Source organism: Papaver somniferum, chromosome 7 (genome assembly GCF_003573695.1).
Source record: "Papaver somniferum cultivar HN1 chromosome 7, ASM357369v1, whole genome shotgun sequence".
Classification (NCBI taxonomy): domain Eukaryota; kingdom Viridiplantae; phylum Streptophyta; class Magnoliopsida; order Ranunculales; family Papaveraceae; genus Papaver; species Papaver somniferum.
The window spans coordinates 24,074,951-24,087,235 of record NC_039364.1 but is presented as its reverse complement, the minus strand read 5'-3'; the positions used below and the strand labels follow the sequence as shown (position 1 = coordinate 24,087,235).

The following is a 12,285-nucleotide window of genomic DNA, read 5'->3' as shown; positions in this document are numbered from 1 at the left end:
GTATGGTTTTTCTATACATTTATAAATGCAAAGATTATTGGACGATAATTCCAGGTGTACCCCCCGTAAAACATTTCATATTGCCTCACCAAACTCTGCCCTGGAACTTGGAAGTACACCAGACCTAATAATTGTATTTTGTTTGCATTTGTAGTTTTTCATTAGAAAATGGAGATCCAATCATTTTGATTTTTTTTTCAACTTTTTGTATAATTCATACATTGGAGGAGACTGTATGTGAAGAAATATCAGTGCAATTTCAAAGGTGGCAGGCAGATTATACAATTCTCAGTCTGGGTTGGCTACGACTTTTAGCAGCAAGGACTTTTATTCGGTGCCCTTGTTTAGGCAACACTAGAGGAATTGGCCATTCAAAAATGATGTAGAGAGTCAAAACAGAAATATCAAGATTTAGAGATTTTAATGGGGTTTGTCGGTGACTTGGTCCACAATATTCAGTTAGTTCGACATATATCAGAATTTAGTGTTTTAGGAAAGTTTATGTGTGGGGTATTCGTTTGGTATCTCCATTTCTAGAAAAAAATTATTTTTACTTTTTATATTTGCCCAGATCCAAGTCAAATTAAGAAATAAATAAATAAATTGGTTTTTCTTAAACTGAGATTGCAATTTTAGAGAAACTTTGGGTCATCGATATAGGTTTTGGATTAAATTTTTTTTTCTTTAATTTGATCCATTTTTCTGATAAAGATAATCTTGACATTTAGAAAAAAAATATTGTTAATACTCTGTACCTATTACATAGGCGTAATTTTCATTTTTCCTTGTATCATTAAGCCTAAATTTTCATCTTTTTTTTGAGATTAATACAATGAATCCTCGTCAGACAGGAAAAAACATACAAATTTATAAAATTAAATTTTTTTCTTAATCTAAGAGACCTATGTATGTGGTAGTACATGATTACTCTATTTTTATTCTTATTCACATGCTACCACCAAACCCATAAAACATGGTAGAGTCATCAATGCCAATACCATCACCGTCCACCTTTAATCTCTGGAACGACGGATGCTAACCATCGTTGCCAACAAGCCGCCAAGAGATCTCATCATTGTTCGATTAAAGAGCAATTTTTGACTCTACAGGTGGTTTTATAAAGTTAGCGTCATGCTGCCACTTCAGCTTATAGAATGTTTTTAAAATTGAGAGTCCTATAATAGCAGAATGATTTCAAAGTAAAATGGACGATAACCAGAGTAAAACGTAAAAGTAGTAGAGTTGGCTGGTCATGCCAATAACGAGTTAAGCTATTCACCTTTTTTTTTTTTTTTTTTTTCTTTTGCATAGATCCGTCCTGTCCCTGGCAGCGTAGCCACCGATTTATTCCCCACTGAACAAACTCGTCCCTCTTAAACTCATTATAAAGTTACCTAGACATTCATTTCTGTCCATGTTAAGGGTGCATTTGCAGCCACCTATTCATAACAAGAGCCCATTGGATAAGTTACCTTGCCATATTCAATCATTGAGGTTTGAGGCCACCACTGCGGAAGCTACTATATTTTTTCTCCCGAGTGTGCATGTATTGATGGTGACACACGAGTTAAATGTGCAAAAGACAAGCATGGTAGGGTATATTGGGATGACAAATGCTATCTCACATGACTTTGCGGATGACTTCTCGTTGCATGATCAAATCAATGGTTAGATTCACATTCAGAAAATGATCCGTCACTTTTAGGATATGACCCACCACTTTCAGGAAAGGACCCACCACTTCCCGTAAAGGGTTCAAGGCTGTTAAATCTGAATTTTAACATGATTTAACGATAAAGAAGCCGCCTGCGGGATAGCTTCCCGCAAGTCGTGCGGGATAGCACTGCTCCGTTGGGATAGGGGTACTTTACCAGACTCCCTTGGAACTTTTGTACTGGGTATTGGTCCATTGGATACAGACACCCGACCCGGTTATCAGCAGCAACAGACGCATATAAAGTATAAACAATTGTGTACGGTTAATTTTGTTTCAAAACTTCTTCCTCCTTCCAAATTTCAGTGATACGAGCAGGCTACAAACGTTTCGTGGTTCTGATCAAAGAAAAAAAATACAAACGTTTCGTGGTATGGTTTCTTCATCTTTAAAGGTATTTCGTGTATCAAAGCTCCTCCCTTTGTGTGTATACTTCCTCTTTGGTATCCTAACGAAAACTTTCTGTAACTATAGAGATGATCATGTATAGTTGTTTGCAGAAGTTATCAGTATAATAATCATGATTCATGAACTAATGTTTACTAGTATTCATTCTAGGTTATAGTTTATCTGACCTATTTTGAAACACTTATATGTATGTACAATGCTCAACCACTGTTTGATAAAAGACCTTAAAGAAGTGCCTTGTTGAAATTGATTGTCGTTTTAAGGATTCTAAAGATATTTTGATTAGTGGGTTTTGTTTATGTGCGGTTTAATAGTAATGGGTTCTCATAATAATTGCTTTATTTTACAGAGTGGAAGATTGGTGAAATAACTTTGCTATTGTGTGTTTGGATGCAGCAAAGTGGTGAGGCTATCAACTGCACAGTTGCTTACTGTGATTTATCAGAAGCAGAAGTCTGCACTTAGAAGAATCAAACAAGAACAAGAAGGTTCGTGCTATCAGGAGATACCTAACTAAACATCACGTACATTTTCTTTTACTTTGCTTTACTCCTTTTCCTATTTCTGTTCCTCTTTATTATGCAAAGCTAGAGGATAGGATGCTTTTGTAAACAACTATTCAGTTAATTAGCACTGAAGCATTCTTAATTAGCATTTACCAAATGGGAGTAGATCCCTATTATTTGACCTACTAATGCTGAAATTGAAGGATACAAAAACAAAGATCCCTTTTGTTTACTTAGGCTACTGTTTCTGCTGTTGGTATGATGAATTTCAACTTATTATTTATGATTTTAGCTGTGGATTCTGTTGGTTGTTTACCATTCCAACAACAGTATCATCGTTTACATCGAAACAAGAGAATAATATTGGTTACCATGGTGGTGAAGTGCCCGACGCGATTATGATATTAGGTCCATATGCCACTTCTGTTTCATGTTGCATCTCATCATGGAATTATGTTTGCGTGTATCCGTGATTTGCTTTTACTGTTTTTTGTGCTCTTTTTGTTTCAACTTTATGCGTCAACTAGGAGAAGGTTATGGTGGGTTACGATGAATTCGAATAGCTTGCAAAGTATTAGAGTTGTTAATTGTGCTGTTGCCTTAGTTGTTCTTGTTATTTGCTTGGAAACTAGAGTTGTATTCCATTTGTTTGGAAAGTATATTCAGGTGCCACCGCCTTTGAGTTATCTACTTGTGACTATTTCGTTGTTGGGAGGGGCTTCTGCTTTGGGTGCTTATGCAATTGGTATTATTGGTGATGCATCTTAGCTCTGTTGCTTTTACTACTTTGGTCTGTCTGAGTTGGTGTAGCTGGAGCGCTTGTTGTTTGGTTCCCCATTTGGGTATGTATTCGACTTCTAAGTAGATTTGATTTTGTAGTTCAGGACCTTCAGGTACATGTCGTTATGCATAAATTTCATTTGCTCTTCGAAAACCTGAATTATGTTACTTTTGCACACTTTTTAGGAATGCTATTGTGTGAATTGCACCACAATGAAGGGATCTGAAGAAAGAATTGTAGTCACACTGCTCAATTAGTGTCTGCTGTTGTAGCCATAACCAAATTATGTAACTTGTTTAGCAAATTCCTTAGCATTAATATTTGGTTATGTTTTTCCATTCAAATATTAGACTAGCACCAGTAAGTTCCTAATCTTATTTTATTTGGAATCAATCAAATAATGCAGTTCACATGGTGAATGGTATTGAAATTCCATGATTAATCGATGGAAAGTGTTCTGTTTTCTTGATAAGGACCTTTATTGGCACGACAAATAGTTATTTCTTTGTCATTGTGTTGCTAATTTTTAGAAGGGTGCTCCACGCTCCACCACTGGTGTACCAATTGATGTTATTGACCAAGTTGATAGTGCAATATCTGTTAGAATGTTTCTGAGAATTTTGCATCTGCATTACGCATAAAACTTGTTCCATATCGCACAGAATTTTGCAGCCAAGTACTAGAACTTGAATCATGTTAATTCAAATAAACTGTGGTACTTTGGAAGCTAGCTTCATTTTGGCTTTGACATTACCAGTTTTGTGCATGGACTAAGAGAAGTCAGGATTCGTCTATTCAGTTAGTTCAGTTTCTGTTGTTTTCCCATTGACATCTAGGCATCACTTGTTGGTTTTTACTTTTTAGTTGTCTTTTTTCTACCCTCTTTGGTCGCCCCCCATGCCGCGCATGGTCATCTGGTCTCTTATGTTCGTAAAAGCCTGTCAGTCAATTGTTTGTGTTAATACGTTAAGAGACTTCTCAGTAGGTCTGTGATATTGTTTTTAAGCTTTTAGGGATATTATTCCGAAGAAAAAAAAAATGGAGTTAAAGGATTGTTTTTGATAGACCCAGATTTTCTGGTAGAGTGGTTGTCTTAATTCCAAAAGTAACATGGGCTTCCTTAGAACACAGAAGTTAGAATTTTAAAAGTGAAGGAAGAGTCAAGTCTAATATGGTCAGCTGATCAAACACTCTGCGCCAAATTATTTATCCACATCCCGCCCAAAGCCATATACATTTATCAGGCACTCATTACCTTCTGCGTTTATGGTTAGATAAACCATGTCTACGCCAGTATATGAAGTCATTTGTCAAATGGTGGACAACCCACAATGTCGTTAGGCTCCCAGTTTTGCTCTCGATGAAGAAGAAATTTAGGAATTAGTTATCAAGAAATTAAGAATTTTTTGATAATAATTGTTGAAGTGATGGTTTTTTTGTACTCTATAGATGTTGTTGTGGGTTTTGTATTGAGGAAGTAGTTATTTGGAGATGTTTGATAAAATGCTTGAATGAACAATAGTTTCATTCCCCAGCCAGACATCCAACTTGATACTGTTGCTGAAGTTGTTTGAATCAGAATTTCGAAACCAGCAAAACCCTAGAAACAGAGAATCATAGAGAAAATAAAGTACTAGTGGTATAAAATTATGTGTATGCTTAGATAGAAGGAAATAATGGGCGAGGGGTTTGAGATTTTTTTCACTTAGTTCTGTTGAAATCAGAACCCTGCGAACAATTGATTGCTACTGTTAGACCTAGTAGAAGAATATCGTACGACTTAACTAGTTATCCTTAGTTAAATTCAACCTCTCTTGGAGACTTAGACAACGTCGAGTTTTAGCATTAATCTCAAACAAGGCAGATAAGGCATGAGTGCCTAACAAGGGGTTATTCCCCGAATAGAATGATAGGTTATTCATGTGGTGAACGCAGTTCTGAAATCATCATATGTGACACCTTGTTCATTATAGATACTAGATACGTAAAGAATAGCAGATTTTGGTTGCAGTTGGTTCTTCCAAGTGCTGAACTGCTGTTTTTGTCTCCTTTTTTTCGACTACTGTCCTTCCTGAAAACTTTGATTCTATATCTTATTGTTTCAAGTGAACTCAGCATAAGTATCTTCTTTCATGAGTTTTGTTGTGCTCTGACCTCTTTTGCCTCCTTCTAATTATGATGCTGGAAATTGAACTGGTATTGTCTGAATGGCTTTATATCTCACCAGTTAAGGTGATTAGGTCTGTTCTGTGAACTAAGGTGATTAGGTCTGTTCTGTGAACTAATGTTGTGGGCGGGAAAGGTTGTGGAAGGGAATTTACAGATATATTTTCATTCCATTCATTGTTCTTGTGAAATATTGTTTGCGCAGTTGTTCCAATGCTTAATTTTAGTTAGGTTTTATCGTTCATGACTTCACACGTGTCATCACCTTTGCTTCTTTTTATGACGTGATCTGTAATGGCAAGCAAAAAGCAATAAACCCCTTTTTTGCATTTGCTGATTCGAGAACCCTAACTTTAATATGATGAACTAAATTGGCTAATAGTTTGTTCGTACGAGTGTTGTCTTTCTTAGGAGAGAGTTTGCTGTTCCTCTATTTTCGATTTATCTGGTTTTTTAGTAGGAATATTATTGGAACTCAAGTCCGTTACTTTAGTCTAGACCAGGTTTGTTTGCTAACTTAAAATATCTGCTGCTTTTGAGTTTAGTTGCTTCTATGTCAACCGTCAAGCTCAGGGGAAAATGGGACTTGAATAATTCTTAAATTTTGATGAATTCTTATGTTGTTTTTGAACATGGATGAAAAATGCACCTAACCAGTTTGATAAAAAGTTAAACCAAAAGTTTCTCTGGTGTTGAAACTCATTAATTATTGAGAGACATTGTTTTCCCAGAAGTAATAGATTTATTTAGAGGTTAGCGGTTACTGCTAAGACTTAAGGCAGAAATGAAAGTTCAATCTTTTTATGGTGGATTATAATTTTTGAAGTTTGCTTACTAAAGAATTCATTTCTATTTCAATCAATGAAGATGATATATTGTCGTTGTTGTTTACAGTGCACATCAAGCAATAGAAGAGCAGGTGCTTTCCATACTAGTTCAAACAATTTAAGAACGAATAGTCATGGATGCCACCATGAAGGAAATTCAGCAAAAGATGTTTGAGGTTGAAATCGAAGCAGAGAAACTTCTTCTTGCTCGACACCAGATTGTCGAAAATGATAGACTGAGAAATGGTAATAGAGAAGCCCTAACAGCATTAAGGAAGAGAGCACGAACGACGAAAACAAGTGTTCCAACTCCTTTTGACTTGATCATGAAGGAAATTGAAGGGCCTGAATCAAGGCCATTGGTGAAAGAAGTATGCCAAACCTGTGGGAATCATGATTCAAAGGAGAAGACGTGGATGATGTTCCCTGGGGCAGACGTCTTTGCTTGCGTTCCTTTTCACGCATGTCACACAATCTTGGAGAATGATCAAACACAACTTGATATTGATTCTAAGAAACTTCAAAGTTATGTGAAGGAGCAGGCGCTTATAATATCAGATAAGGGGGCTCTTTCTGACAAGATTGGTCCTGGAGTTCTTAGATCACTGGTTTCCTTAACTGACACAAAAAAGTAAATTCTCTGAAACTTGAGCAGAATCTAAAGTAAAGCTGTATTGGGTAATTTTCGAGTTGACAATCTATGTTTGGCATATATACTGGATAGATAGCTTATACTATGCATGTCCACTACGGCTCATCTCTGTTTACGTAACAATTTCCTTTCTTATGTTTCTGTAGATCTTTTTTTTTTTTTTTTTTTTTTTTTTTATTTTGCAGAAATTTAGTCTAAGCAGCACTAGGTACCTATTCGAGTGCTGGTGGTGTAAGGCCTTGAAAAACTTTTCAGAGCTTAACATTCTATCAGCTTCTCCGGCCGAGAATAATTTACTAGGTACCTTTGTCGACTTGAATGTGTAGTTTGTAGAACAATTCTTAGCACTATTCTTAGGATACAGGAGGAGAATAACAGATAAAAGAAAAAAAAAACTAGATTCTTAGTATATTAGGATTATCTGAATGTCTAGATCAGTCAGCATCAAGTTCTTCAGACTGGAACACCCCATCCCCCGGTACCTTGCTTGATTTTTTAGTAATAACATAGACTGCTATTAGAGGTGCTACAGTTCTAAAAAAATTCTTCCCCAGGAAGCTTTCGACCTTCTTTACTTTTGGGCAGAATAGCACAAAGCGCTTTTTTTTATCCGTAGATTTAAAACTAGCCATTGGAAATCTAATGGCTGAGAAAAAAGCGCTATTCTGAATAGCGTTTTTTTAGCGCTATTCTGAATAGCGTTTTTTTAGCGCTATTCTGATTAGCGCTCAACGCTATTAAGATTAGCTTTTTTGTTGTTCCACCACTACACTTGCGTTTCCACCCACAATTCCAAATGCTGAGGTGGCATGGAAGATGGAACTTTTCCAACATAAGACTTGCTCTTAAAGAGAATCGGAGAGTTCGTGCCGGAGTTCCATTTGCAATTGCAGGCCGTCAAAGTTTCAAGAGATCGTAATAGAGCTGCAGATTATTTGGCGAAGAATGCTGCACCTGGGATGGAGGTGTTGCATCCATGTGAGTTTCCAGATGAATTGAAGGAAATTCTCTGCGAAGGTTATGTTGGGTCTGAGATATATGGGCTGCCTTGTTTTGGTTAATGAAAACTCACTACTACCTGGGCCATATGCCAATTTTTGCCATTTATGCATCCATAAAGGCATTACTCTGTATATAAATTCTAGGCATACAAAGTAATAGTCCTAACTTGGGTGACCTTATAAGGGGTACCTTATGGGTAGTTCAATTACCTATATATCCTTAAATCTTTTAAATTACTAACAAACACAAAATCAGTTTCGTTCCAACCTTTTTTCTTCCTCATCTCCTCTGCCGCTCGCCGAACCTCCTCTCTATTTATTTTTCATCCACCATCGCCGAAATTGATTATCGTCGATTCGTGAAAAGTTATTCGACGATTCTTGAAAAGTTAATCGAACCTCCTCTCTATTCGTGAAAAGTTAATTGATAATCGTCGATTCATGATACAAAAACCTAAAATTAAGTTTAGATTTGCGCCGAGCTGTTCTTGAAACTGAACCCTGAAAGTGCATATGAAGTATGAACGACTCGGCTTAAGATGCATATCAGTTTTGAGCCGAACTACAAAGAATATCACAAGGTTAAATACTACAAAGGGAAATTAATAGTTAGGTTCGGCTCATACGATAATCATATTTTGTGCCGAACCATGAACATATAGAGGTTTCGACTTATACAATATTCTCAATATGTGCCGAACCATTAATAATAATATGTTCGGCTCATACAATTTTCAATATATAAGCCGAAGCACTGATAATTTTTATTCCAAAACTCTCAGGAAGAGGTTCGGCTTTCTATTAAACTTTCATACAAGCCGAACTAGTGTCTACCAAATGGGTTGGAAGTGGAAAATATTTGTTCGGCGCATACTGTGAACAGTTTCAACGAGCCGAACCGTTCATCAATTGGTTGGTTCGGCTCATAAATTTAAGCCGAACCTCAACCTGGTTCGCCGAATCGTGAAAAGAATAACCATTTAAAGAAAAATCATTGTTGTAATTGATGTGTATTTTTCTAGGAATCTACCGTGGTTTTTGCAGTATCCAACCTACAAAGTCGACTAACTACAAAGTCGACTAACTTTGCAACGAAGACTAGAAATAAGGTCAGTGCACAATGGGACCTCTTATTAAGAGAGCAAAGTGACCCATTATTTGCATGGGGAGGGGAAATGGGGTTACACACTCGAGTGGCCTTATATTTGAGTGGTCTCCCATGTGAAGGCCCCTCCTCCTCCTCCTCCACAAAACATTTTACCTTCTTTAGCTATTTTGTCCGACTACTTTAATGTGGTTTCTTGTCATGTAAATTTAATAATTATTTCATAGGTAGATACAAAATTACCCCTACTTTGGACCCATGGATATATAGAGCAACCTTTTGTGTCTGGTAACGGTTCATTTCACCCTTTTATCTTGTGTGCTTTTTGCCACTGTAATGTGTAAATGCAACAACTATGATGTTGAGGGTCCCCACGCACCTCACTGCGGAAAAAAAAATCTGGTATCGGAAGGCAACAATGTGGATGGGGATATTCAAGTCAGTCTGGCGCTCAGTTTGGCTAAATCTATTTGTCTGGATTGCAACACCAAGAGATGTGTGCCATTGAATTATTGTAAAGCTTGCATTTTCAGCTTTTGCTGTTTCTATTCATTCCCCCGTGTATGTCTAGATGGACAGTAAATGGAAAAAGAAAGAAAGCTTATTATTGCCCAAACCAATTTCAGAGAATGAAGACAAAATAATCAAAAGCAAATTCACTTTTATGATGGCTTTCGATCCGTAAATGGCTTTTTAATATTTATCTTCTTGGGTTTTATCATTTAAACCAACGGGGACTCCTGACTGTCATCCTTGTTTGAGGTAAGCTCAAATGTCATTTCTGCCGACGGAAATAGAGAGAGATATTTTAATAATTTGTGCACTTTTGGAGATAATCATATATGGTAGTTACTCTGTTGGACCGGTCGTTTCAAAGAAGATACTACTTATTAGTGAAAGTAATTACAATTAATGCAGGTACTACTACTAGAAAAACCATAAGCATTAATTAACTTAAGTCTTTTTTCACATGCTCTTCATTATTACATGTAGCTTTAACTCATGGGTGGTGTTTACCTACTAGATACCCAAATTCATACCAGTTTATTGTGTAGTCATTTTCCGACTAGTTTTACAAAAATCCGATTTTTTTTCCTTCCTTTCGGAGCGGGTCTCAATCTAGCTTGTGAATTCTAGGATCCGGGCCGGGTTAGTTAAGTTAATTTGAAATGCATTAATTAAGAGATGATTTTTTGGAAAGGATTGTCATTGACTGACTACCTTCTTCCTTGTAAAGGTGTTTCTTCTACCAAACAGTGGTTGTCTTGTCTTTTATGTGTCCTTCATTCACGCCACTTTCACTGTTCATCTTTCACACTTTACTGTCTCCTCCTCACTCCCTTTTTCAGTTTTTACTACTGATCATGAAAAACGCCAACAAAACCACAACACACCATTCTCATTGTCACTTGCACATTTCTCCATCACTCTCCCAGTCATGGAGACAGAGTTGTCATCAAAATTCTGCTACTCAAAAATCACTACCACCACCACAACAGCAGCATCCAAAACTACAATCACCACCACCACCACTACAACAACAACTACTACTACTAGTACTTCCAGCACCACAACAGGAACCAATTTCTCAACATTAATCCTCTCTGATTTTATCTTTGTTTCTTCAGTCATATCTTCAAACCCTCTGTACTTTTCTTACTTCCTTTTCTTCTCACCTTACCTTGTCAAGCTCTTATCATTTCTTTCTCCGCTGTTCGTCACCACTTCACTCCTTCTCCTCGCCCTCCTCACTGTTTCTCCCTCTCTTATCGATGATTTCGCCGGATCGAACTCGGGTTTTCTGCTCAATACATATAATTCGATCATAAACACTTTACGATCTAAAATCGACGTTCAAAGCTCTGAATTTCACATCATTCAACAGCTTGAAGCATGCATTTTACCTGCAGATCATTACATAATTGAAGCTTCTTCAGAAATTGATGATCAATTCAAAGTTGCAGACAATCTAGTACTCATGAATTCGAGTTCTGGGGATTTAGTCAGTGTATGCGAAGATCGATCTAGTCCTTGCAATGTAGAAGCAGAGAAAAATGACAAGGATATTATCACCGTGTATGAAGAATTAACTCAAGATGTAACATTTAAGGATATTGGAGAAACCCAAGATAATTCGTTACTAACAGACGATGATCGGTCAAATGCAGCGGCTGATGTTTCCGGCGGACTCTATGAGGAGGATGACAACGATTTAGCTGTGGCACCAATACTTGTTGATAGTGGCAGAAATGATACACCAGATGTGACTGAAATTGTCAAGAAATTGGACAAAGCTAGTGGGTCAATTCGAAAGGAGTGTTTAGTTCCAACTGATTTTTTCTCCGATAATGACTGGGAAGACATGAAGCAGGGGAATGCGAAATCGGGTTCGAGCTTTGGAGTTTGTGGATCGATGAGGAAAGAAAAAGAATGGAAAAGGACACTGGCATGTAAGCTTTATGAAGAGAGACAAACTGTTGATGGGAGTGAAGAAGGAATGGATTCGCTGTGGGAGTCTTATGATACTGATACCGGCAAAATGAAGACAAAAAAGAAGGAGAAGACGGCAACCTTGAAGAAAATTGAGGTTGAACACCAAAAAAATGACCACCAGGTTGAAGATGAGGATGATGAAGAGGAAGAAATGGATGGAGGGCCATTATGTTGTTTACAAGCTTTGAAGTTCTCAACAGGAAAGATGAATCTGGGAATGAGGAAACCGAATCTTGTTAAATTTTCCAAGGCTTTGAAAGGAATTGGATGGATTCATCAAGTGAGTCGACGCAATAAAAAGGCGTAGATCTTTTGTATGACTCTGGTTGTGTAATGTTAATTCCATATAGTAAATATTTCCTTAATCATACCGTTTCTTTGTCTCACTGGTTGTTAAATGCATCAACTTATTACAGTAAAATTTCGCTCCTGCACGAGGTTTGTAACAGAGGGAAACGTCCCGACCAGACTTCAATGGCACTACAAGTGCTGGTTCTATGTCTCCAGAACATCACTTCAAACACTGCTAGGACTATTGAGAAACATGATATGGTGTCAGTCAATTCTCAATGGTGAACATTTTTGCTGGTCATCAATTTTTTGCTCCCAGCTTTCAGCATTCATGCATTTGC

General features: G+C 37.1%; 2 protein-coding genes across 8 annotated transcripts; both read left to right on the top strand.

The window, feature by feature from the left end:
* Nucleotides 1-1,948: 1,948 nt before the first annotated feature.
* Nucleotides 1,949-7,187, top strand: LOC113296718. Of its 7 annotated transcripts, none has more exons than XM_026545041.1 (3): nt 1,949-2,108; nt 2,472-2,610; nt 6,470-7,187. In XM_026545041.1, the coding sequence occupies exon 3, from the start codon at nt 6,537-6,539 to the stop codon at nt 7,035-7,037; it is 501 nt and encodes a 166-aa protein (XP_026400826.1). In that variant the 5' UTR covers nt 1,949-2,108; nt 2,472-2,610; nt 6,470-6,536; the 3' UTR covers nt 7,038-7,187. The 7 variants fall into 7 exon arrangements, with proteins under 7 accessions (XP_026400826.1, XP_026400822.1, XP_026400823.1 ...); XM_026545037.1 differs by having other exon boundaries at nt 2,472-2,646; XM_026545038.1 differs by having other exon boundaries at nt 1,964-2,108; nt 2,519-2,610.
* A 3,411-nt stretch (nt 7,188-10,598) lies between these two features.
* On the top strand, nt 10,599-11,960 carry LOC113294373. Its single transcript, XM_026542770.1, has one exon. It carries the CDS (start codon nt 10,599-10,601, stop codon nt 11,958-11,960), a length of 1,362 nt encoding a protein of 453 aa, XP_026398555.1.
* Nucleotides 11,961-12,285: the final 325 nt, after the last annotated feature.

Excerpts from the sequence above, each read along its gene's own strand:
- LOC113296718 (XM_026545041.1), top strand. The coding sequence starts at position 6,537 with ATGGATGCCACCATGAAGGAAATTCAGCAAAAGATGTTTGAGGTTGAA.
- LOC113294373 (XM_026542770.1), top strand. The coding sequence starts at position 10,599 with ATGGAGACAGAGTTGTCATCAAAATTCTGCTACTCAAAAATCACTACC.